We start from the raw sequence: 27,412 nt of genomic DNA on the forward strand, positions 1-27,412 counted from the left end.
AAGTGAAAGTTCACCCCTCTGGTTTTTAAAGGAGCATATTTGTTTTTATGAGGTGAAAGTTATCAACTTGATGCTATATTTTCGTAATGCGACAACTCGCAAGAAAAGACAACTCGCAATAAAAGTCAACTCGCATCAAAAGACAACTCGCAATATACTCACCGCCGCAGTTGCGTCAACGTGTTGCGAGCTTTCCAACAAAAGGTAGGACTTTATACGATATTTAGAGCCAGTTAAACCGAGAATACGAAGTTTCTAATTAGCTTCAAAAATTTGCGAGGTGTCGCTTTCATTAAATTTTGCGAATTGTCTTGTGTTGCGAGTTGTCGCGGTACCCTATATTTTGAGTAGACTGCAGTCGTATCATGTAAGTCATTAACGATTGGTCATATCTTTCGCGCCTATCCTTGTCAAAACGGTGCAATATAGAAGAAGAGTAGATTATTATGACTAAATAAGAAAAAAACACAGTGAGCCGAGAAATCAATTTTGGAACAAAAAAATGGAAACATGAATATTCAATCAATAAAATATATAATTCAGAATAATTTTAAACATTATTATGGCGAATTTATTTGGGTGATATCTAAATTTGATTTAACATTTAACAGAGCTATTTTGTAAATGATATGAAGTTTTCTACTAAAAAAAGGTTCTATTAGAAGTAAATAAACTGAACTCTAAACTAAGTTTCACTAAACCTCCTCAATTTCCCAAACTCTCAGACGAAATGGCAGCACACAATGAGATTTGTAACTTAATGTTGTAATTCCTTCGACTGACTGGCATCATTCTTTTTGATTGTCGAACATCTTTAGACCTGAAACAGAACAAACTTATTTATATCGAACTACCGACCGAAAAACATTAGCTATTGAGCTCTTCAAACATAGTTCTCTTTGCATCGAAATTTCGTATGCATCGAAATTTCGTTCTGCCCAGTTTCTTATGGTAATGTGTTTTGGTGGGATAAGGTGAAGCACATACTTAAGAATTATTGAAATGTTCTCTGGATTTTTTTTAACGCAAAAATGATGTTTATCTGTTTTTTTTGTAATTGCGTAAAGAGAAACATCAACTGATATCATCACTTCTGCTTAAATTAGTATAAGAAATGCGGAAATACTCAGACACCACTTTACGATTTTTTCAGCATTCAAATTTTTTTGGCTCGAAATTTTTATTTGCAGCTGTAATCACGAAATGGTTTTTGTATTGATATATACAACTCTACCACATCTGGCTTCTTTTCTGATTGCGCGAAAAGAACCCAGTCAAAAGCACACCGAAGTTCCATCGTTGCTTCCCGTTGTCGGAAAAACAATTCATTTAGTGTTTATTTTGTTCAAACACTCTTATAACTTACATGTTTTTCAAACATCGAAACCCGATTCGTTAATTTTCTTCCAGATTGGCTCGACTGAACCTGCTGCGGACTCCCCAAACTGGCGCTGCTGAGTGGCGGCAACACGGGTGGCGTGTGGGGTGGATGTTGACCCGAGGAGGGGAGATGGGCAATGCAGGTCACGTGACCATTTGTTGATTGTGGTCTGTGCAGGGCTTCGTGCAATGCTTGAACAGTTGCACTGACTGAGCTGATTGCACGTGCCTGCACGTCCAACGCCTGTTGCATTTTGCTCTGTTGATGAGTGAGTTCCTTCAACTAAAATTATTCAATAACATTTTCGAGCAACGCATTTCGTGTAATTCTAAATTCGTGCAATAATTTGAAGAAAAATCATATAAAATATGTAAAAACCAAATGTAAAAACCAAAATCATAAAAATATGTAAACCAAAAAGTGTTTACAACTCCGAAGTGTTTCTAAAATTGTCATGATGGTACAAGTTTCACAATTTTAATTGCAAAAAAATTGAATCCGTTTTTTGAATTTGAATCCGTTGTTCTCCAAATACGTACACATTGTGTTGCCGTCTCCAGCTCTGCCCTCATTTCTCTGTTTGTCATCTGATTCAAGTGGGGTTGTGAGAGGAGATTTCTAGCGGCAGTTATCCCCCCACGGGTGGAAGAGGTGGGGGATATTCCGGCAGCCGAGTAGCCAGAGTCGGAGGACTGGCTGTTGCGCTGTCTGTCGAGTGCTCCTCCTCTGTCTACTGGCAATCCTACGGAGCTCTGAAATTGGATTAACGGGGATCACCAGTTTCAAGAAAATATTATTTTCTCCCTTATTTTTCTTGCTTCTTATATAATTAATACGCTGAGCCAAGTGCAAAAACATCTTAACTTTTTCCTAGTATCGATTTTTATCGGCCATTGACGATTGTAATATAGTTTGCTGTCGAAACTTTTAGTTTTTCCCTGTTTTTTTTCCAGAAAACCATGCTGTGATTATCCTGCTTTTAAAGACATTTAATTGTTGCTTTTGTACGAAGTTGGATTTATTTTTGCAGTGTCAACTAGAACAAGAATGCTATGAAGAGCAGATTTTGCTTGACATAAAAATGAAATTGACAATGTGTTGAAAGCAATCCTTAAGGTATGAAGTTATAGTGAAAACGGAATATGTTACCATGTTGAAGTAGTTTTGGAATCCACTGTGTTGTGTACTCGATAACAGTTGAGGGGGAGGAGGCGGTGGCATCTGCTGGTCACCATTATTCCCACTTCGCTTCTCGGGGGAGGCTTCGGTGGAAGAGCCAGAAGTCATACCGTGGTCAGTCTAAATGGACAAAAGACAATGAAAAAAACTTCAATAGAGCAGTTATATTTTTCAAAAACAATTTCGACATTAGCTTTTTGAGGCAAAAATGGTCGCTTGAATTGGACCTGAACTTGCCTAAATGGCCTAAATGTTTCTGATTAAGTCTCAGATAGCTATATTTTCTTTTTCGGTTTATCTGAAAACAAAATTTACGACTGCTGTGGACTCATGGTCAGTTAATGTGCATTCATATTTTAAGAGAACATTAATATAACATTAACCAAAGATATTCAAAAAAGATGCAGAAGAGGCAAGCAAAGGAAAAAATATCAATTTTCGAGATTGCTCAAAAAATCCTGAAAATTAAAAAAGAAAGGACGAATTTTAAGGAATCGATGTCATCGTTGTCATCTTGGTTCTGCAACCCTAAGTATAGAGCCTTATACACGTGGTGGATTTACGGTGGGGATAATCGAGCTTGGATCAAGAAACTTACAGCTGTTCTGAGTAGACCCATCGACTGTGAGTGTGCAATCATGTGTTTCGGCTGGAAGGTATCGGGGGGACTGCACTGCATGTTGTAAGAGGCAGAAGATGGGAGAGAGGTCTCTCTGCTTTGACTCTTCTGCTGCTGCTGTTGGTCCAGTGACGTCATCAGCTGCCGAACTGTCTCTTCAAGACGACTCACTTTCTCGTTTGTCTCACCTCCGACTATCTACAGAATCAATCACTTTGAAAGGATCAGCATGTCAGTTCTTCACTTCATCGATATGTTGTGCTTCATTATTAAGACCTGCATGTAATTTTGGTCTCATTTAATTTCCAGAAGAGTCAAAAACAAAAAATACATGTAGGTTTAACAATTCGCTTCATCAGTATCAATTACTGAAAATTTATAGTACAGCCAAGGCTGAAAATTTTTGCGAAGGAGCTTTCATTTCTAAATGGGAATCTTTGTTCTGCAATTTTCTATGTTTTTTGGTTTAGTTTTGAAGTTTGTAACTTTTTTTCTGCTACTAATTGCTCTGATAGTTCAATTTTGCTCGGATATTTTCAGTAGCGGATTTAGGGGAAGGCCCCTTCGTACTATTTTGAGATATCCACTTCTGGATCACTGACCTTCAAATTTTTCTAAGGCGCCTTAGGCGCCAATATATACTAACTTCTAGGGGAGAGCGCGCGCCGACAAAACGCAATTTTTTGGTCGAAATTTTCCAAAATGTGCCCAAAAACGCCTTTTTTGGCCTGTTTTTTGAAAAAGTTGGGAGAGCTCCGAAAATCAATTTGGTCGACCTAAAAAAAAATTTGAGAAAAAATTCAAATTTTTTTTTTGAAAATCCCCTCCCCCTCGAAAACTCCTAGATTCGCACCTCGAGATTATATAGCTTTTAAGATTTTTTAAAATTTTCGGCTCTTTTTCCTTTTCCCCCCCACCTGCAATTTTTTGTAATTGAAGTTCCTGTTCAGTTTGTCCGATTGTCATGAAAATTGACATACAGACTGAATAGGCCATGACAAACATATTTAGTCTTCATAATTAACCTTGTAAAACCACTCGTTAGACCAAAAAATTCATGTTTGAATGAGGTGGGGGGGGGAAGGAAAAAGAGCCAAATTTTTTCAATACTGCAGTTTATTTCCAAGTCATAAATTTTTCTCGATACATTTTTTTCAACAATTTTTCATATCACATTTTTCACTTTGAAATTTATTTTATTTTTAGATACCTAGTTTTTTTATTATCTTTGACAAAATCATGAAAACTGTAAATGAGAAAGATGTTTTTGCAACTTGCCTGTTGCTGGTCCCTTTCCCTTCTCTGCTCCTTCATCATCACTTCCAGCTTCTTCTGCATTTCCAGCTGTTCCCTCATCAACTCCGCATTCTTAGCCTCCAACTGTCTAGTGTAGATGTCCTTGTCCTTATCACGAGTGGCAAGGGCAGAAGCTGACACCTAATGGAAGGTACGAAAGAGATTATAATAAGCAGTAAGAAAAATGAACACAAGAGAAGATTTAATACAAAATTATTTCGTAAAAGATTATGAAAGTTTTTGAAAACAATTTTGATTGGAAGGAAGACAAACAGATTAAACTTGTTATTTATGAAACTAATTATAAATACTTTTGCTTATTAATAGAATGTGTAAATTTTGATCACAAATAATTTCCTGGAGATAATTTCACCTGCAGTAAATTTTTGGCTTATATTTATTTTCAATCGAATTTTACTGATATCTGAGCAAACCAATAAATAACTCAGAAAATCATCTGAACTGTTAAAAATTCTGCCCGGAACTAACAGCTGTGAAAGTGTGAAAGAGGCTGCAGATTTTCAAAAAGAAAGTTATGATAATTTCAGAAGGTAGTTTCACATGAAAACATGAAAAATTGTTTTTTTTTTCGCCGAAAGGATCGGCAATGGAAGAGTCAGTTCCCATTTAAAAAAGTGGTTTGAAAAGTTTTATGCTTGGGCGAAATGAAAATTTAATTTTAATAAATTACCTGATGTCCGACTCCATCTTCGCTGTTTTGTTGTTCGACTTCTCTGATTGAACTGCAATTGGATGCGTATAAGGATGGTTTTTCGCTAGTGGGCTTGGCAGGGGGCTGGCTCTGAGACTGGCTAGGATGGGAGGTCATTCCGGCAGAAGAGCTGCTGCTGCTATGGGACTAATCAAAATTAAATCGATAAGCTTAATATTCAAAATCTATAAAGATACCAGGTAACACGATATAAATATTATAGATTAGTGATTTTTTCTCACAAAATAAATTTTAGAGTGATTTTTTTGTGTCAATATATTGTCAGGGGCTACAATATGTTTAGTTGTCAATCATCTTAGTTGCTATTCTTTATTTACTTATCTCTGAGATTTCTCATACTATAATTAAGTGTGAGTTTGGTACCTGCCTGTCAATCAGCCTAGAACTGTCTAGCTGTTATGTGTTGACCTCTAGTTCACTCTCTTATTTATGCGAACTAGAATACAGTCAATTCAGTATTTAACAGCCATCGTTTTATTTACCTTTGTTATGGCTCAGCCAGTGGATGGAGGGGGAAAAACCCCCTTGGAATTGTGGCATTCTGGCCTCCGACTCAGGCGGAACCACAACTCTTATGGGAACACTGGAAACAAAGATTTCATTGGGCAATGGTGGCGAAACATGGACTCGTCTCGTCGGAATTTTACTTCGCATCGACATTAACTGAAGTACAGATTAATGACCTGGGTGACATTGGTGGCAAACCAAGGGGAGAAGGTGAACGTACACTGATATCGAATCTGTACCTATGCCTGGGACACGAGGGACAGAGAGCCTTGCATAATCAGCATCCACATTTAGATATGGAAACAATACGATACCAACGTTTTTTGGATACCTGTGTAGCTCTTTTTCAGAAAGAGCGAAACGAAACGTACGAGATGTACCAGATGTTGTCGAGGAAACAAAAGGAGGGTGAAAGCTTAGAATCGTTCTATGCAGAACTTAGCGGAATGGCGGCAAGATGCAATTTGGGCACCCAGGAGCGGAAAATGGTGAGAGACATATTTATATTCAACATGAGGAACAGGGACGCGCAGAACGAGCTGTGTCGGGAAACTAAGACCCCGGAGGAAGCATTGAGAATCGCGATGTCGTATGAAAGAGGAGACAAGTACGCAAAGACTTACAAAAGCGTCGCATCCGGTTCCACGGGAACAAGTTATCCATCTCCAAGGGGTTCCCTGCAGATCAAAACGGAACCAATCAGCTATATTCGTGGATCCAGGGGACGAGGAATGCCAAGGGGACGGGGCCAATAACCAAATCGTGGAGGAGGACGAACACAAGAACGAATGCAAGATCGAAGATGTTACTATTGCGATCAACCGAACTTCACCCCAGAACACCGACAACGATGCCCAGCAAGAGCCGTCACATGCAATTTTTGCAAAAAGGTCGGGCATTTTGAGAGGATTCGCCGGGGAAAACGACAGTCGAGAGGGGGACAACCGGTTGGACTAATCCAAGGGGATGAGCTATTCGAGGAAGAAGATAACCCCCTCGGATGACGTGGGGCCCCAAGTTGCGGCAAATTCAGTAGGTTTCGTTAAACAAGAACACCACAGCTGGTCATCAGAAAGTTCAGACGACTACATGGTTATGGCAATTAGACGGAAGAACGAAACCTTATTGAAAGTTGCCGGAATTAAACTCAAAATATACATTAATGGACACCCGATGAACATTTGGATCGACAGTGGATCGCCGATATCCATTTTAACACTAGATGATTTGAGGAGAACAGTGGGAAGAGCGGGAATTAATTTAAAATAAGATGACGCCGACGATGACGAATTCCGGGATTACAGCAACAATCGGATCAAGATGTTGGGCAGAATGGAACTCGAGTTAGCATCAAACGGCTGGAAGACGAAAGCAGAAGTCCGAGTCATTGGGGGGACCAGACCATCCATCGTGGGACGTGATTTGATGGGAAAACTCGGACTCCAGTTGATGCAAGCAGATCCAAGGGGGGAAGTAATGAACATCCAGGGGACAGAAGACATTTCATGCGATGAGGGGCACGACAAATCGGAGGATGAGCAGATGGACCAATGGCAATTATACTTAAGTAAGCTATTTCCAAAACTTTTTACTAGCGTTGGAAAAATTAGGAACTACAAGGTTCAAGCAGAAATTTTCAAAAATCTTTTATCAGTGCAGCAGAAGGGACGGAGAGTGCCGGTAACGCTCCAAGAAAAGGTGGACAAGGAAATTGATAAGCTATTAACCCAGGGACATATAGAAAAGTTGAAAGAGTGTTCGGATCGATATTTTGTTTCTCCGATCGTCATCACCGTAAAAAAAGACTGGTCCGTGAAGTTAGCGTTGGAATCTCGAGAGCTTAATAAACAAGTTCATAAAAACAAATACCAAATGCCAAATATAGAAGAACTTGTAGATACAATAGAACAACTTATTTCCGAGAAAAAACAAGGGGAGGTGTATTTTATTACGATGGATCTAACATACGCGTATGGGCAACTACCACTTAGTGAAGAAACAAGCGTGCACTGTAACTTTTCTTTGGTGGGCGGACGGTCGACAGGAACATACCGATTCCGGACAGGGTTTTACGGGCTAACGTCCATGCCGGCAGAGTTTCAACGAGTAATGGATTCAATTTTGAAGGAATTCCCACAAGCGAACGCGTTTATTGATGATATTTTGGTTACAACCAAGGGAACGGAAGTAGAACATATCTCCTTGGTTGAAAATATTCTCAGGAAATTAAATCGCGAAAACATATCGCTGAAATTACCAAAATGCAAGTTTGCGAAACGAGAATGCGAGTGGCTCGGTCATCGTATAACCGAAACGGGGGTTACGCCGCTTAAACGCAAAACATCGCCGATAGACGCATTAAAGGCTCCTAAAACAGTCACTCAATTGAAATCCTTTATGGGCTCAATCCACAGCTTGCATAAATATTTACCAGCGATAGCGGAGATGTCAGCTCCATTAAGGCCACTTCTCAGCAGGAAAAATGAATAAAACTGGACCGCGGAATGTGAAAATGCTTTCCAAAACATTAAATTGGGGGGTCGCAAACATAGTTGAATAAAAACAATTTGATATTCATAAAGACATTAGAGTTTTTTGCAATGCAAGTCATAATGGCCTTGGAGCGGTTTTAGAGCAATTGGGTACAGAAGGGTGGCGCCCTATCTCTTTTGCATCACGATTCTTAAACGCAGCCGAGAAACAATATTCCATTAACGAGCTTGAAATGCTGGCGGTGGTATGGGAGGCCGAATATTTCAGAAACTACATTTTAGGAAGATCTTTTACAGTTAGCACGAACCATAAGGCCCTGATTTCCTTACTTAACGGGAATAACAAGAAAAACAAAACACTCTTTTCAAGACTGACACGTTGGCTAGACAGACTGATTCCTTTTGACTTTATAATAGAACACAAACCGGGCGCCAAGATCAGATTAGCGGATTACTTGTCGAGGCATCCTAGCGAACCCCCTAAACCGATAAGTCAATATGATAATTTGTTCACCGTGGCAAAAATCGCTTCAATTAGAAAAACCCTTGGTTTCACAAATGATTTAAAGTCCCTTGGTGAACGAAATCATCAGGACATTAAAGGAACTGGTTCTAAACAGTCTAGACAGCTTTCATACAATCAGAAGCGAGAACGGAAAACATGCCTACAAACAGCGACGGTTGAGGGCGAAAAGTCATGCGTGAAGACACCGACCAATAGGAAACGATCAATTTGCATAACGCGTAAATCAAGGAAATCCGAGGGACATTCAGTGTGCTCTATATATTGTTCCTTTGGAAGACGGTTAAATTGGCCTATATCAAATAATTTAAACAAAATGGATAGCGATTCGAATTGTTCTTTCCCAGTATTTGAAATTGAAAATGTTGAAATTGATTCCCAAACTAACTCTCCGAATAGACTACACTCTCAGATCAACTCTCCGCTTAGATTAGATGAAAACCTTTTGAGTAGCGATGAAATAACTGTCATTAACCCTGAAATTGTTGCCAATACTAAAAATACACGGGATTCAAAAATTAATACAGTACTATCCCAGGCGAGCTTTTTCCTACCGTTAAACCAAATCAGCAAATTATGTCTATCATTCCCCGTGATTGCAAGGTTATCAAGAAATCCCAAGCGTTACCAGAACTATTTAATTTGGAATTTGTTGCCTCAAACCTACCGGCAGATGTGAACTTAGTACGAGTTAAAGAAGCATTGGAGAAGAAGATTAACTTGAAAGAAGAACTCCTGACGATTGGGAAGTACTGGGCCCAATACGCAAACGATTTGTCATTACGGGACAATTGTGTGTGGTTAGAGGGACGGCTGGTTATTCCTTTGCCATTACAAGTCCCAATTGAGTCGCGGATGCATTATTACCATCACGGTAAAAAAACATGTATGAAGCAGCGCGTGACGTCTGGTATCCCTACATGTACCGCAGTTTGGCAGCAAAGGCCACGTACTGTCAGCAATGCACGGAAGCGGGTAAGAACCTAAAATCGTTATTACCCAAGGGAGACATCGGGAAGGTCCCTGAACCAAGGGAACCCAATGAATGTATACAGTTGGATTTCTGGGGGCCAATAAACTACTTAAATGAGAGTAAGAAAAATGTCTTGGTGGCTACGGACCGTTTCTCAAGGTGGCCATCAGCAATGGTTACTACCACTAACACGTCAGATAAAGTCTTAAAATTTCTCGATAAATACATAACTCAACATGGAGTACCTCGGAAAATCCACGTTGATCAGGGATCATGGCTTACATCTAATAAATTTAAAAGCTTCTGTAACAGCGAAGGCATCGAGCTAATGCGAATGAAAAAGAGCATAAGTCTCTAGAATCTATGGTCGATAAAGCGCTAGGCGCCCTATGATTTTCCAAAAATGCAACTACTAAATTAACACCTTTTGAAGCTCACCACGGCCGGGAGGCCAACACCGTTTTACGCAATCTTACGAAAAAACCAAGTTTGAAAAATTTGAATTGGAAGAACGTCTTAAGACAAAAATGTTTGTGTTTAGACGAAAATGATCCTGAGATGAGTAAAATTGCATTCCCTCAGCACTCAAATTGGGAGGAAAGGTCCGATTTGACATACGCTCCAGCTTTAAGAAGGGCCCCTATCATGCTTGATAGCGACCAGCAAATAGACACGTGTCCAGCGGAGGTATCGGGAGTTGCCCCAAAAACCCAAGGGAGTGGAGACACTGGCCCTAACATCCAAGGGAGTGGAGGTGCACGCGACCTGTATCAGCGTACCACCAGCAAGACCATAAATCGGTATAAACTCTTAAAATCTAATGTAATCTCTGAATCCGAACATACTATCAAGCTAAAAAACGGATCTGTTCTTAGGAAAAGTGCAGTGGCAGGAAAGCCAAAACCCAACCTTCCCAAGAAACGGAAGCGGGCTACAATCAAGGAGATGTTATCGAGCGCAAAGAAAGAAGCAGTCGAGAGGCCGAAATCAAAGAGGCCAAAGGCTATGCAAAAAGTATCGGTAGCCACCTTCCAGTCTGACAGTTCGGATAGTGAAGATTACCAGCCACTAAATATTATCCCTGCACGATTACCGATAGAAGTGTTAGCGAGACACGAAGCGATTGCGGCGGGACAAGGCCCAAGCGGCAGTACAGCAGTAGCAGAACATGGAACGGGAGCAAAAGCAAAATCTAGAGTGACGAAAGCGAAGCGAGGAAAAGGGGGTCAAGAGAAACAAGGAAAGGGGAGCCAAGACCGACCGGCGTTAGTTGCGAGAGAGTGCCTTATGAATAGTAGCCAAGAAGAAGACGTCAAATTTGGCAGTCAAAGTGAAAGCTCGGGAACCAGAAGGAGTACCAGAAGGAGAAAGCCAGTAGATAAAATGGGAGGAGTCATGATCGAAAATATCCAGGGGGCGGAACAAAAAGGAAAACATCCAGGGGGAGAAGGAAAGTGAACCTTATTTAAAACTCATTTAAAAACTCGTTACCCAGGGAGAGGGATGGCCATAAGCCTAAAACTCAAGTTTGTTGTATTGTGTTAGCTGAGGCGGCAGGTTGAAGGTTATTAATTATTATATTAAATATAAATTACTATGTATTTAAATTTTACATCCATACAGAAATGTCAGGGGCTACAATATGTTCAGTTGTCAATCATCTTAGTTGCTATTCTTTATTTACTTATCTCTGAGATTTCTCATACTATAATTAAGTGTGAGTTTGGTACCTGCCTGTCAATCAGCCTAGAACTCTCTAGCTGTTATGTGTTGACATCTAGTTCACTCTCCTATTTATGCGAACTAGAATACAGTCAATTCAGTATTTAACAGCCATCGTTTTATTAACACTTGTTTTATTTAATTTGTATTATAAAACTTTGAATTTTAATTTATGAGAAGAAAATCACTAACAAAAAATCTCCAAATGGAAAGACTGTGCAACTTGATGAACAATTAGACTTTTATCCCACGTGTCCATAAAGAATCACGACAGCTGATAAGACGACAAACGTTTTTGGTGGGACTTTTAGACGACCCTATACACAAATTCTCTTGTGTTTCTAAGAAACATACATAGCCGAAACTCAAACAGTTCACTTTTCATGCTTCAATTTTTTTTGTCTTGTCTTAATAGCCACCCGGGTTGACAGCCATGGACCTAAAATAGTGATCGATCAACTCCATGAACGAAAATTATTCAATGGAAAAAGCTAGTCATTCCAAATTCATTAAATTTCACAAATTCAGGGCAAAAAAATTATATTTTTTTTCTGAAGTTTTTTCTGCATAAATATGAGTATATTGTCATAAATTAATTTCCAAAGTAGCCCCAAAAAAGTTTTATCTTCATTTGAATCGTGTAGAACGAGCTTTGGATCTCAACTCTCAACAGTTTTTTTCTATGCAAAAATGTTTATATTTGGTGTACATAACGCAGTCCTGAGGATCAGAAAAATTTGTTTTATTTTGTTTTTCTAGACAGCTTTTTTGAAAAGGGCTCAGTTAAATTTGTTTCTGCATAAATGTATTTCCTAGGCTTCAGAACATGGATCCAATGAAAAAAATAATTCAAACTTAGTCAGCGAGAGAAGAAAAGTCTACGTTGTGTCTTTTTATACTTACAGAGGCAGTGCTGATTTGAGAGTTTCTCTGTTCTGTGATCATCATAGAGGGCGAGGATGGCGATGGAGATCCTGAGCCTCCTCTCAAATTCATGGGGGACTGCTCTAGTTTGGAGTTGCGTCTACAAGCAAATCTAGACGTGAGTTGTGAACTGAAGCTTCAGTTGAATTCTTTTTTCAATTTGGTTAGTTTTGATGAAACAACTTATATTTCAAATTCTATGAAAATGAAACATATTTTCCCGGGATGACCAAAATTACTAGTCATACAATTTCCATTTATGGAAAAATGCTAGTCATACACTTTTCATGCAATTCCATACGTACAGAAAATTGCATGAAAGGTCTATGATTAGTATTTTTTTCATATATGGAAATTGTATGACTAGTATTTTTCCATAAACCAAAAATATTGATTTCTTACATTTTAATTTCTCAAAATTTTGTGGTTGTGTTCGTAACCGACCACAAGTGACATAAACCTTGATTACTCAAACGTAGTAACCAACGGTTTGGCCTTCTCGCATTGAAAATGCATTGGAAACAGCCTGATATGTGTTATTTCGGTCTTAGACAAACAATATAAGGAAAGTATTGAACTTTTAAATTTTGGCAATAAATTTCAAAGATGATTATTTCTAAAATTTGAATTTTGAAATTACCAGACATTGATCAAGGCATTCAAAAACATGTCATACAAAAGAAAGAGGAGTTTTAAGCGTTTTTGAAAAAAAGTTATGAAGAGAAAAGGAAAAAAAATCCAATATTAGTATATCCAGGACTACGTTATACACACAAAAAAATAAATTTTGCATGCAATTTTTTTTTTTCAAAAAATGTTTGTTTGAATACGAAAATCAATTTGCGGTTGAAAAAAAAACATAAAAAATTTTTGGGGGCATTTTTTTTTCATACCATTTTTTTCCTTTTATTTATAAAGAGACACCAATTTCGATACCAAAACAACTATAAAATACCTTTAAAATTCGATTAAACTCATTTTGCAAAAATGCATGAAATTTGTATGACTAGCATTTTTCCATAGACTAAGTGTATGAAATTGTATGATTAGCATTTTCGGTCTATGGTGGTCAACCCGGGTTTTGAATACGCCAAAAAAACCATAATGTTAATGGCTTTCTGGTATATTTTTGAAATAGCTCTAAAACATGCAGCCTATGATACAGAAAAAAAATCAAAAATCAGTAATCCGCAATGTTTCAAATATCAAAATAGTTTAACAAATTAGTTTAAAGATTATAAAATTGAATATATTTTTAAGCAATTAGTAAATCTGTAGATTTTTATAGCAACAGACGTGCCTGCGAGGTGGATTGATAGGCGGGTTCGACAGGGGTACCCTGGAAGTGCTGGGTGACGCAGTGGCACTATGTTTGCGAAGTGCAACTGGCTGGTTTTTCCCCATATTCCCCAGCTGCGACGGAGAAGCTGAAACATAATACTGAATTTGACACCAAAAATTGTAATTTTGTCAACTGAAAAAAGGACAAAAATGGATTCAAATAAATTCAATCATCTAAGTGAAACCAAGAGTTGCATAGTACGTAGTAAAGATTTTGCTCTTGTAATGTTCTGCTGCTTTAAATCTTACAATTTCTGCTGCTTTATATCTTGCTAGTTCTACTAGTTTAAACCATACAATTTCTGCCTTATAAATCAGGGATGAGATGCAAATAGTCATTTCAAAGACAATATTAGAGATAGTAGTATGTTTTAATTTAAACCATCCCTTGTTCAAATGCCAGGGACAGAAACAGGTCACAAAACCTGATAATCTTCAATAATTTCTTTTTGGAATGATGTAAGCGAGTAAATACATTTGTTGGTTTTTCTATATTCAAGCGAAATTATAAATCACTTCTAGCCTTCCCCCCTCCCCCAACCACCACCACCACCACCCATCAACCATCACCTCCCACGCGGCTACAGGAATACACGAGTAGAGTAAACAAAGGGTTAAGATGTCTTACAGTGTGTGAGAAATTTGGACAGATGTGGGGCTACTGCGTTGGAATGGTCCGCCTCATTGGCCAGTTGCACGAAGTTCTTGCCCCCCTTATCCGTCAAGTAGGGGTCAGCGTCCCGCACCAGAAGGAAATCAACCATCTCCTGTAAATATAGGTTTTGGTTTGCTTGGAAAGCAGTTAAAATATTTGAATGGTTCGTTTTCACTGAGTTCCTTTATAGATAAGGAGGTTACAGATTACACGATATTATAGTTAGCAAGAAACTTTTCCAGGATTGGTATTTTTTAGCAGTAGCTTTTCACAGAATCAGAAATACGAATGAAAAAGCTTTCTAAAATATCTTTGAGGTGCAAAAAATTGTGCGGAAAAATGAGTACCCCACAATTACTGCCTATAGCGACTACGTGATATAAATTTTTGTCAATAATGTAAACACTTTCGCACTTGCCTTCAGTCCCCCTGTGCAGCTAGCATGAGAGGGGTACGACCCTGGATATCCCTTGAGTTGATATCCGCATTTTGGTTTAGTAATACATCCACCACATCAATCTGGTTGCAACAAGCAGCAACAGCCAGTGCACTTCTTCCGTCCTAAAAAAAACAAATAAAAACATTCGAAAAATTGCCATCGTTATTTATTCTTCTTCAGAAAAATATTATCGAAGAAATTTGTGTACTAAAAACATATTTGGCAAAGCTTACCTGATTTTTCATCTCGATAACAGCTGCGTTTTTGGCCATGATCTGAACACATTCTGTGTCCCCGTTGGCAGCTGAAACAAAAACCCCCTCGAATGATTAGTTCATTCGTCTTCGAAAATTCAACACAGCACGAAGTTTCAATAAAAATATCTATCTCTTTTTTAGATTGCAAAAAGATCACAATTTTGCCAAAAAATATTTCTAAAATTCCCCGTTTCAATTCAAGCGACAGAGATTTTTTGTTAGGACGACAGGCAACCAAAAATTGTTCTATTCCCAATTTTTTCAAACAAAAAATCGTATCAAGTTTTGAAAAGTGTTTTGAAAACGGAAGGATCTCTTTGACTACTAACGAATATCCCCCTATAAAGTAATAAACCACAAAAGTTTATACCTAGTAACGAATATGCCCCCTTGCAAAAGGGGATATAGTTAAAGAGATCTAAGCGGAATGAAAAGGAAGAAGCTACCTGCAATGTGTAGGGGCGTCATGTTTGTCTGGTCTTGAGCCTCTATGTTAGCCCCACTTTGGATCAGAGTCTTGCCCACTCCTGTCTGTCCAGAGACCAACGCCCGATGCAAAGGGGTGCGGTCTGAAACACAGGATTGAATTTCTTATACTATCGTGGTGGAAAAATTACGTTCATCAATTAAGATTTGACTCGCTACAGAATTCAATGGATAATAATCGATTATATTGACAATTTTTAGTCAATCTCTGTGAAGTTCTGAAAAATTGGTAATAAGAATTTGAAAATGGATTGTAATGCTTTTATTTTCTATGGCATCAAAACTTTCTAAAAAGTGCGTAAAAACCCAGTTACCCCACATACATTATACCCCCCCCCCCACCCCAGCCAAAAATTTCCCAATAATTTTGAAAAAATATATAAGCAAACATGATCCGAGACTTTTATAGTCGCGTAGAGTTTTACAATAAGCATTATGGTGCAAATTCTAGTGCAAAATTTGAAACCAAAATGCTCCCCCACATATGGGTAACAAAATTTGCTTGAGAACAAAATTTAAAAGTTTTGCGACAGTTTTTGGAGGTTTTACCATTTTAAAACTTTATCAAGCTGATTGACAGACTTTTTGTGATATATCTCCATTAACTCGTAGGTTTTCGCGTGATTCTGGAAATTTTAAACAAAGCCAAAATGACCAATTTTTGGGGAAACATTTTGGTTTCAAATTTCGCACAATAATTTGTACCATAATATTTTTGGTAGAGCTCTAGGCTGTTTTAACTTTACTCCTTTTTTCTATTCTTAATCCCCAATTTAATCTTTTAAACATTTGCAAATCTTTTTTTTTAATTTAGCTTACAATTTTTGAAGACAAAGCAGTGTATTAAAATCTTGGCAAATGATTTTGACGCAATACACGTGGCATAAAGTAAAAATGACTTTAACTTTGGCGAGAAAAACTTTATCTTATTTTAAGTTTTCGGTTCAAAATTTTTGATAAATATTTTTAATTTTTTGCCCCATTCAGCAAATGACCTTTTTCCCTTGTTTAACCCAGTATTTCCACATTACCCTCTCCTCCAACCCAAGTTAAGTTTCACCCTCACCTCCACGTATACAGTCCCCTCACCCATGTTCATACCTCCCTCCCCACATCTAAGGGGAGAGGCGGGGTAAGTGTGGGGGATAAACGTGGGGGTGCGGTAAATGGGTGACTTGAGGGAATATGTTGGGGTAGGGGCAGAGCGTGAACGGATAGGGAGGGGTTCGTAAGCGGGAGTTATATATAACACTGAGCTTGTTTAGATTCCGTGATCTGAAAAAACGTGACCTTTTTGACTGGGCAAAAGTAACCGAGAGAGAATTCATCAAAAACACTTTTTGTGTTTTCATGAAACTAATTGATTATATTGACCATATAATCAATTTCGTGTTCCAATTTTGCATCAGTGTTGAAGTATAATGACATTTTATAAACTTTTATATTAAATGTTTTTTCCATGAAACTGCTAATCACAATTTTTACCTCTAATTGATGGCGTCACGAATAATGCTACGACAAAGAAAACTTAGCAATCAGAATTGAATGTTCAAACTCGAATGTTGGTAAAAATGCGAAAAAAATATCAATAAATATAAACAAGACTGCTCGTATCAGGGCAAAACCCTGAATGTTCCGACTGCCTTTTAAGGTCTATGGAGCAGAAGTAACGTGAAAATTTAAAGGTAAAAAAAATATGTTTTTTTTTAATTTGAGATTTTTTGTAAAAACATCCCCCAGACGTCATATTAAGTACAATTGATAAGTTTTGCCCCTATTATTAAATCAATTATGGCATATAAGCTTCCTTGAACCAATTTGGACCGATTTCTAAGACAGATTAAATCTCGCTTACGCGTTAATAGCGCTAAATAGATCGCGCGTTAATTGTCCCAAATTGACCAAAATGGCAATCTTTAAACCCCCATAATTTTACGAAAAAAAAATCACAGGTAAAATATCTTTTCAAATTTAAGCTCAAGACAATACCTTTCGAATGATATAAAAATTCCGTCAAAAAGTCGAAATTTGTCTGAAGAAAAAAAACCCACCCCGAGCACAAATGTTCCGTTACTTTCGTATCGAAAGTCGGAACAACAAGGCTGCTTGTATACCAATACAAGACCCTAAAAGTTTTGTTTGCCGCCTAATTGGTATTCAAAATTTGTTGGTAAACTGGTTAAAAAAACGGAAACTTTATAAAATCTGAAACAGTAAGTTTAAATTTTTGTGACACGAAATTCATACTAGCAATTAGTTTGCCTCAATTCATTTTGGAATTGTTTTTTAGAGCTGAATAACTTGCCACGAACAATTGAATCGCATTTGCTTTGAGAATGATAATTAAAATCTTCACAGCGCAAATAAATTAGTCCAGAGCTTGGTCATATCGACAATTTTCAAACTCCCAGAACTCACAAAAAACAAATGAAGATAGAATATAGTCTTACAAGTAATCCAGGCAAACCAACCAAAGCAATAATAACCTATTTCAAAACAAGCTGATAATGCAATTGGACTTACACATATTGTGTTTTTACAAATGACGAAGATGGACTCTCAGAACATACATGTATGTTGTGCTCTCACAACACATATGTCGCGCTCTTGATACATGTTACAGTTCTGCGGTTCCAAATATGGCTTTGATGATGCTTAACTTAGTTTTTATCGCTCTGTGATGTCATATTTGTTTAAAATATTGTCAAAAAACGATAGACAGCGCACAGCCTTCAAAAAACTTTTTCCATAGACAACTATAGTTGGCAGGTCCCAAAAATTTTGGGCCTGCCGGTCCGTAGAATTGAAAATCTTTTCTGCTGCTCCATGTCGAATGCAAGCTTTTTGCTTTAAAAAATCTTATAGAAAAAATCGAAAAAACAGTGAATATTTTTTCTAAAGTTTTTTTGAAATTTATCCCCCACAAGCTAGGTAAAGCACCAAGTGATATCACTTGAGCGTGGAAACACTTTAATATGAGCAAGCTTCTTGCCTCAGTACAATTCGGGAACATTCAGTTTGCCGCTTACGGTTTAAAAGAACAAAATATAAGACGTGTTATTATCCCAATTTGAAATAAAATCGTCAAAGTAGTCCCTAATTTAAAACAGAGATGTGGAGATAGGGTATTTTAAATGGTCCTTTGGAGGGTGTATCAAAAACTACATTCTAGCTTTTTAAATAAATATAATATCTGTTTTTGAAGAAAAGTAAAGGCTATCAGCCTTAAGGGTCTTTTCGGTTTTATTTCGGTTATAAATTGGGAGAAAGTTAATTTAAAATGCTATATTTTAATGTTATCAGATTGGTAAAAATGAAGCAGACCTCCTTAATTTAGCTTCAAATTGACTCTTTCTCGTTTTTCCCCTTTTTTGCCGTTTTCTGCACTTAAATTTTTTTTGAAATGCGCCTTCAATTGTCGTTTTATTTACAATTTTGCGATTTTCTAGATTGTATTATCGCTCGTGATATCACCCCACATTTGTAAACAAAATCAGTCCAATTTTTCAAAAAAAATCATTTTCTTTTTCCATCATTTAGTATTACAGAAAAGACCCGGGTTCGCTTCCCTTAAAAGTGTCCAAAACTACCACAGCCGAAAATACAAACCAAATTTCTCACCTAAAAACTGCTGCCCGATGCCAATGTGAGTTGGCTGAATAACTGCAAAGTTTGGAGGAAAATAATTCGAATCTAAATTGTCTCGTGACCTGTCGAAAACTTGCTGCACTCTTGGAAAATTAATATAAGCGGTTTTTATGGCTGAGTTATTTTGAGGCTCAACATATTGAGCTACTGAGGCGTTTGCCAGATTGTTGTTTGTTTGGATACTTTGGGGATGTCCAGAACCAGAATTATCCATACAAACATAACCGGTTGTGCCGGACATGTTATTGTTCACTCCATTAAAATTCGCCATCTGTCGCTAATTTTTCAAAAAATACCAAACAAAATGACTCAACTGTCACAAGTGATTTTAATAATCACGTCAATAAATGATACAAATATTATAAATAAATTTGCTAGGATTTTGAAAAATAATAAATGTTGTCAAACTTTAAGAACAAACCGGAATTTTTCATTAAAAATTGAATATTAAATTATTTTTTGTTCATTCTTTTGTCGATTCAGATGGACAAGTGCTTGTTAAAAACAGACTTCAGTAGCATACAGAAGATGTTTTAAATGTAACAGAAAAGAAAAAAAGATGTATCCATATTTTGTCTAATATGCTGTTGAAATTGTTTTAAAATAAAATGTATGTTTATACACTGTGCGCTTTGCTTTATTGGTCTGAAAACGGTCTGAAGTAGCAAAAAAATACAATGCACGTACTTAAACCAAAAAGCAGATATCAATCAAATATGACCACCAATAATAGATGATTGCTCATTTTTGTTGGGAAAAAATGAGTGTTTAAATCTATAAAGCGCCTATAATGCTCAGATCTACCACGCCAATAGCGTAAAAATTGTATAAATGAAGTATTGTGGCCAACATAGAGGTTGAATTGTAGTAAAATTGATTTATTTTCCGCGATTTGATCTTGAAACATTTCTTAAAGAAAAAGCGCCATGAAAATTTATCTAAGGTCACTTTTTTTTGGAGTCGATTCTGAAACTGCCGGTTTCAAAAACTATCAAAATGAGGTGCGCTTGTAACAAAAATCAGCTGGTATTCAACCAGGGGCTCCATGGATAGTCCAATAGAGCGAAATCATTGAACTTTAAAGAAAATACATCTTTTTATTTTAAGATTTTTACTGCCTGCACAAATAATTCAATCTGATAAAGGTGTTCCGACAGCAACAGCAAAGACAATTGCCCTGCTGTTATTCCGAGAGCCAAACGAGCATGCCTTTTTGCTATGCGACTAGCCCAGAATACTCTGACTCCGATCATGTAAAATAAAAATTATATGACAAATATATTTTTTTCTCAATTTCATCAAACTACTGATGTATTCCTACACAAGTGAACTTGTAAGAGCTCGGAAAATCAATTTAGTAAAACTGAAAAAAAAAATCGAACAAATTTTCCGAAAAATTTCTGAAAATCCGCCCCCTCCATCGAGAAAACCCTAGATCCGCCCTGAGTAAACATAAGACAACCTGTAGGAGACAACATAATGTAGGAAACAAACATAATGACCGGAACTCTAGGATCCGCTAACTTGACTTTGGAAGATTTTAGTCCAAGATTTAAGGATTTTAGCTAGCTTTTTCATTTTTTAAAATAACTTTCGTTATATGCTATAAAATTAGCAAACATTTCCACGATCTGCAACTAAAATTGAACCCACTTAGTAGCTTTTCATGAGGATATTCCAGCCAGCATATTGAGCAACCCATGAAAGCAGAACAACAAGAGCAGAGGGCTGAAGTAGCGATAGAAAAACATAATCGGTTCAAGTTCAGTTGAGAAATAGTATTTTGGTATGTAAGCGATACTGATCGGGCAAACAGCTTATTCAGCAACAAGTCAATTAGCCCCACTCCCCCACCACAAGCTCCAGTATAAAAAACGAGCTCTCAAAATTCTACTAAGTAGTTTTCACCACCCACTAAGAGGTTAAAAATATTTTTCTCTCTTCCCTGTTTCATCCTTCTGCTCTGCTTTTACTCTAAGAGCATCGTAATGCTCCTGCCTGGCTCTGTTTTCACTCTCATCAAAGCAGTATTCAGTCAGATCAGAAAAGCGCTCTCGCCAGCAGGCTTTTAGTTGAGAGAAGAACTCACTGCTTAACAGATACCAAGAGGAAAAAAGCAGAAAACACTTATGATCTCAGAAAAGCTTCAAATGTGATGAAAAACAGAGAAGCTATTGTAAGCAACTTCTCTCGCTTTTCTCTTCTCTCTCTCTGTCTCTCTGTCTTTGAAAAATCACCCTTGATAACCTAAATACTTTTCAAGTTTTTGAGCTATTTCATTCGAATATGAATAACGACTCGGTTTTAAGTTTCACATCACACTCATTTTTTGAACGATTCCTTAAGAGTACGTAGTAAAGCATATACAGAGTTTTAACGCTCAAAATTTTGTATAAAATCAATTTTATTTCAACAGAATATTTACGCCAATAGTTTCTACCACTTTTAGAGGTGAAGTTTTTGTTAGTCTGTGACACTTAGCAAAATAACAAAATCAAGCTAACTCCTCAAAGTGCAACATAATCCTAAAAAAAAAATTTTTTTTTAAATTAGTGGTCAAAGCCAAAAAACATATTAAATTTTCAGTTGTTAAAGAACTCAAAAATTCTTCAATGTTTCCTAAATCTATTTCCGACTTCTTCCAAATGATTTGCAAAATGACACAAAATGAAATCAACTACGTTCTTAATAAGTATCTAGAGACTGCAATAATAGGGAATAATGAGTTAATAAATATAATATTCAGATTTTTTTCATAGTAGTGGTTTCCTCCATCGCTTACATTCTCATCAAAAATTTCAAACTTCTAACTATCTCATCAAAATTTCTATAGTTTTAAAAATTGAGTTTTGTTAAAAACATAATGGTGGTATTATACCGACATCCCAATTGTTTTTTTTTTGCGCCAAGAGACGTCTGAAAACAGGCATAATTTGACTAACGACAACCTCCCAGACTGGGTTCTTTTTAATGGTGGTATTATAATGGTGGTATATAATTATTTTTAATGGTGGTTAAAAACATAATGGTGGTATTATACCGACATCCCAATTGTTTTTTTTTTGCGCCAAGAGACGTCTGAAAACAGGCATAATTTGACTAACGACAACCTCCCGACAGCTGTTTTTTTTGCGCCAAGAGACGTCTGAAAACAGGCATAATTTGACTAACGACAACCTCCCAGACTGGGTTCTTCAAAAGATCATATAAGTAACCATAGTGCAACCCCTCGACACCGTTGGCTATTCGTTCTTTTCATTATTCTTGCCAAACAAGATGATGCCGACCCAATTATTTCCATATTGTCAATTGACTTATTGTCCATTGGCTTAATACTTCAAGATTCAGGCTGCCTATTGAAATTGAAAAAAGTGGTTTTTATCTTATCAGGTGATAACATAAAAAGAGTAGCGTTTACGTGCTAATTAAATCAGAATAAATTGTTTCCAATATAGGTTCACAAAGATTAATATAAAATAATAAATATATATATTTAATATATTATACTAATCTTTGTGAACCTATATTGGAAACAATTTATTCTGATTTAATTAGCACGTAAACGCTACTCTTTTTATGTTATCACCTGATAAAATAAAACCACTTTAGCTTTAGCCAACGGTGTCGAGGGATTGCACTATGGTTTAGATGATCATTTATTATTTGATCGAAAGTTCGAAAGTGTCAAGTTTACCCAAAAGATCCGAAAAAAAATGAACTTGAAATGTTTTAGGGGATAAGTTTAGCAAAAATCTAGTAGAAGAAAGCACTTTCAGCTCATTTATGACAATTTTCAGACAATTTTCAAACTTTTCATACTTTCAGACAATTTAATCCATCAATTTTTCTCCGTTTAAGTTCCGACGTTGTTTTCGATCAAAAAATTCCACTTTGATTTTCTTGATCGATATTGAAAAAATGTTAGTTGGAAACGAGTTCACGTAACTTCGGAAATAATTGACTAGGGTTTAATAATTAGGGGTTAAGAGGCGCGGGATTTTAGGACAAGGAATGAGTTTAAAAATCTCCATCCATTTCAGCCTGTTTGCGGTACTTATTGCGCTTTATGTGAAGTTTTTTTTGAACGTAGCGCATGCTCAACGGCCATCCGAAGCATTACTAGTTGAGAAGCATATCTCTGTTATATGCTATCAAAGGTCCATAGAGAAGATTTCAGAAAAAAAAAATTTCAGTCCAGAGCTAACGTAGCTGACATAGAGCAGCCAGGCGATTCAGCGCATTGCACTGACAAAAACATTTTTTTTTTCTTTAAATCTCAAAATGAGTTTTATTCGCTTATAAAGCGTTGCATGTAGCGTAACTGTTGAATGTCTTTCATTATGAAACTTACTTTTCGAGTCTATGGAGTTGATTTTGGAATGGGGAGAGAATGAAGATTGGGTGGGAGAAGTAGTCGAATTCATGAGGAGCAGTGACAGAATGTCCAAGTTGCCAATCTCACAGCACAAGTGAAGGCTTAAACACATTTTGAAAAAAAAATCGACGCATTTGGAAACATTACCTCCAATTTGAAATTTAATCTAGATTTGGTTTTTAATCTTTATAGCTCTATTTTGACTCAACTATACTTTTCCATCACAAGAATAGGTTTAAAAGTTAAGGTTTTTTTACTCATAAAAGATGCATCATAACTTGTTTAAAGTAAATTTATATACCTTTGTAAATTTATTTTCCGCAAAAACTTCACAGGCAAAGTACATTTATTTTCAGTCGAAATGTTTGTGATGAAGAGAGGATCTGTACAGCGAAACATCTAAAAATTACGGCAGTAAAAGCTTTATTTTCAGCGCATTAACAGTTTTATTTTATGTTCCGACCATTGAAAATGGAAGGAACTTTGTATTCGGATATAATTTAATTTTATTCTTTTTCTTAACTTAAATCAGATGCAACAAACAATCGTCTTCTGAAAGGGTCGAGTAATATATGATATTAAAGCTCTTTTAGTCGTGATTTAAGGGACGTTAAAAAAGTTTTACAAAACTTTCTAAGTGGTGAGGAAAATCCTCTCGACTTTATTGCTTTTTGGTCTAGTTTCAAGCGATTAGGGCGAGGGAGCAGGATTTTTTTCAACCAAAAACACATACCACAAAAACTCATCGTACTGGTTAGAGTAAATTATCCCATTAAAACCCTTTCAGTCCTGGTTTAGAGCTTTTCAAAAAATGTCTCAGTGGCGAGAAAAACCGCTTTTATTTGTTTGAAATTTAGTCTAAGCTCGAGCGAGTAAAGCAAGCGAGAGGCCTATTTAGAGAAAGATGAGCTATAATATTTTAAATGCTTTTCGATTAAATTTTTTAGCGCCATGTTTGGGATGAAAAGTTTTGAATGTTTGGAATGAAAAACAACCTCAGTGAAAAAAGTGAAAAGAGATACAATTTTTTTTAATATTTGTTTTGTTTGTCTAGGCATTTTTTGACAAACACTAACGCCAATTTTACTATAATTGTCAATTGAGCAGAATCTATATGTATTCGGCATATCCTTTTATCACATTTGAACAAAAAACACTAACTCATAAAAAACAATACTAATTCAAAAAAAGAACAAAGTTTTTTAGTCATTTTCCATGTACAATTACCCTAGTTCAATTTGCCTAGCTTACTTTGACTGTCCACTATGCCTAACTTTTGAGTTTTTGTCATATCTTTTCATCACACTACGATCAAAAACAATGATTGAAAAATTTTTCGATGAAATTTTTCGATGAAATTTTCGAAGAATATGGTCGGATTAGTCTATGCTACTTGCACAGCAAACCCCTATTCTTGATTTTTATAGGTGAATTTAAAAAAAAAATCAAATTTTTGAAAGCTATTAAGGCTTTTTCAATGTATTGTGGTTACTCAGCGGAAGTTATGTGATTTTTATATTAAGCAAACCTAAAAAAAATTATTATTATTGAAGGCTGTTTGCAGCCAAATAAGAAGTTTTGAGGCCGGTTATAATTGAAACCCGGCAAAACAGCAGCTCTATAAGATGAAATGAGAAACAGTAGAAATAAGCCTAAGATTTCTAAATTTCCTCGCGGCTGATTCAAACCTGGGGCCTAGATATTAAGATTTCATGCCCTAACCTCTCAGGTAAGGACACTTATCAATCGGGCACGGACACATATGTACTAATGTACTACTAAAAGCGTGCGGGAAAAACACGAAATTTTTTGGCCAAAATTTTCTAAAGTGTCCAAAAGCGGCTTTTTTGACTTTTTCAAAAAACCTTCTCTGCGGCACTAAACAAATTCTCAAAATGATTTCATTATAGTGTTTTCGGAGCGCTCGTAAAACCAATTTGCTCGACTTGAAAAAAGTTCGACAAAATTTTACCACAAAATGTTGCGATCACGCTTATTTTTAAGAGTATTACAAAAAAGTGAAGTTTTCACCTCCGTTAGTAAAAACAATAGTGGAAAAAGTTAAAACCAATTTGCTCGACTTGAAAAAAGTTCGACAAAATTTTACCACAAAATGTTGCGATCACGCTTTCTTTTAAGAGTATTACAAAAAAGTGGAGTTTTCGCCTCCGTTAGTAAAAACAATAGTGGAAAAAATGAATTTTTCGAAGCGAGAAAATAAGGTATGCAAGGGCAAAAAAAGAAATATTTATCTCCAAATGGCGCTATGGTTAGTTTTTCCTGATTGTCGGAACCTTCCTCTCTATATTTGTTCAGTAGAGGAAATGAACATTGACTCCTAATTCCGGTTCTTACAAAAACTGACTAGCTAACCTCTTTAATGACAAAAAGTGATGACTACCGCTCTTCCATACGTAGAGATAAAATTCTGAAATGCTCTAAATTTAAATATTTTAAAATTAACAGCCAAAAAATGGCGAATGTTCTTTGCTCATGATTGCATAAAACTATTCGTTAACTTAAAATTATGCGTTAATTTGAAAGATGAACTTTTTTGAAATGCAGCCGAAAAAATTTTTTTTGGCATACTCTACTAAGTTAAACATACCTCGAGTCGCCTTTTGGGTTGAGTTTTGTTGGTGATATTTCAGTCGGGTACGAACTTGTTTGCCCAGATGTTGTGTTATAGTCCGAATAGTCCCGAAATGAAGTCAGTTCTTCTTTGGGACAGGTGAGTGGGAACTGGTTTAGTAAGTTGCTAACTTCTGTCGCTGAACTGAGCTTCACAGCTTGGTATAATTCCTCATCAAATTTGGTCCATTGATCTACTTCACTGCTCGTCTGCTAACCCAGAAAAATGATAGATTTTTAGATAATTAAAAGTAAAATCAAATAAAAGTACTAAAATGGACAATGGCATTATTAACATATAAAGTTTCAAGAAATCAAGTCATGAAAAAGCGACAAACAATTTAAGTATTGAGTATTAATTATCAAAAACATTTTTGAAAAATATGGCTATCAGAGCCTAAAGCAACGTATATTTTTTGTCAAAAATTTTACTGTAAAATTTCAATATATTTTGACTGCAGTGTTAAATTTTGCAATGATTTTTAAATATTCAATTATTTACAATATATTACTCAAATTTACCTCTCTGAGCTCACGAAGCTTGTCGATTGAATAATTAATATTTCAGTGGCTCTGCTATGTCTAAAACCACTGGATGCATAAGATTAAAAAACTTATTTTTATCAACATTGTGTTTTGTTTGACTTTTAAAATACAAACAACACAGCCGCCTGATTTTCCACAAAAGAAAAGTGTCCTTTTAGAAAAAAAACCTTTGAACAAAAAGGTTAAAAGTAAAAAAAGTGAACTTGAACAGGTGTTTGTTCATGCTATATCCAGGCAATAACACATAAATCAGTCATCAGTCACGTTTAATGAGTACGAAGCAGATATAGTATTAATCCATTGTCCGTTTTTTACAACATTGATTCCAATTAGATAAAAGGACTTCTAGGAGAACGCTGTTGTGTTTAAAATTATTGAAAAAACAATGTCAAAAAAGATGCAAGGATGTTGAATTGAGAAGGATGTTTCAACTGTCCATAGCGCCAAAATCTGTTCCACGTTTTTAATGACAAAAAGTACCGCGCAAACTTGAAAGTAAAACCTAGTTTTCTAGTTTAAAAATAGAGTAATTGGGTTAATATGTACTTGGTATAACACATTGGCATTTTTTCTTGTTGTAAAATTTTTAAATCCTCTCTTAGAATTACTTTCCTTTTCTTGAGTAAAATCTTTTAAGATGATCTATAATTCTTCATTAGTAGGTTTTCAGATCAGAAATTTTTTG

General features: G+C 36.3%; 2 protein-coding genes across 2 annotated transcripts in view; both read right to left on the reverse strand.

The window, feature by feature from the left end:
- Positions 1-467: 467 nt before the first annotated feature.
- LOC134854071 (uncharacterized) lies at positions 468-14,769 on the reverse strand. The gene is made up of 11 exons (XM_063870145.1): positions 14,764-14,769; positions 14,319-14,457; positions 13,650-13,776; positions 12,329-12,449; positions 5,167-5,334; positions 4,458-4,616; positions 3,159-3,377; positions 2,531-2,680; positions 1,921-2,133; positions 1,367-1,663; positions 468-820 (listed from the first exon to the last, which is right to left on the reverse strand). The coding sequence occupies exons 2-11, from the start codon at positions 14,452-14,454 to the stop codon at positions 815-817; spliced, it is 1,596 nt and encodes a 531-aa protein (XP_063726215.1). The 5' UTR covers positions 14,455-14,457; positions 14,764-14,769; the 3' UTR covers positions 468-814.
- Positions 14,770-14,774: 5 nt separating this feature from the next.
- The window catches only part of LOC134854755 (ankyrin repeat, PH and SEC7 domain containing protein secG-like), a gene marked incomplete at its 3' end in the record, with an annotated part of 29,848 nt that continues 17,210 nt past the window's right edge, over positions 14,775-27,412 (reverse strand). The window contains exons 2-6 of the mRNA XM_063871113.1: positions 26,159-26,394; positions 23,527-23,651; positions 15,488-15,610; positions 15,018-15,088; positions 14,775-14,906 (exon numbers count right to left, since the gene is read on the reverse strand). Coding sequence (XP_063727183.1) covers positions 14,775-14,906; positions 15,018-15,088; positions 15,488-15,610; positions 23,527-23,651; positions 26,159-26,394 — 687 coding nt within the window. The remainder of the gene's footprint in view (positions 14,907-15,017; positions 15,089-15,487; positions 15,611-23,526; positions 23,652-26,158; positions 26,395-27,412) is intronic.

Source organism: Symsagittifera roscoffensis, chromosome 9 (assembly GCF_963678635.1).
Source record: "Symsagittifera roscoffensis chromosome 9, txSymRosc1.1, whole genome shotgun sequence".
Lineage (NCBI taxonomy): Eukaryota > Metazoa > Xenacoelomorpha > Acoela > Convolutidae > Symsagittifera > Symsagittifera roscoffensis.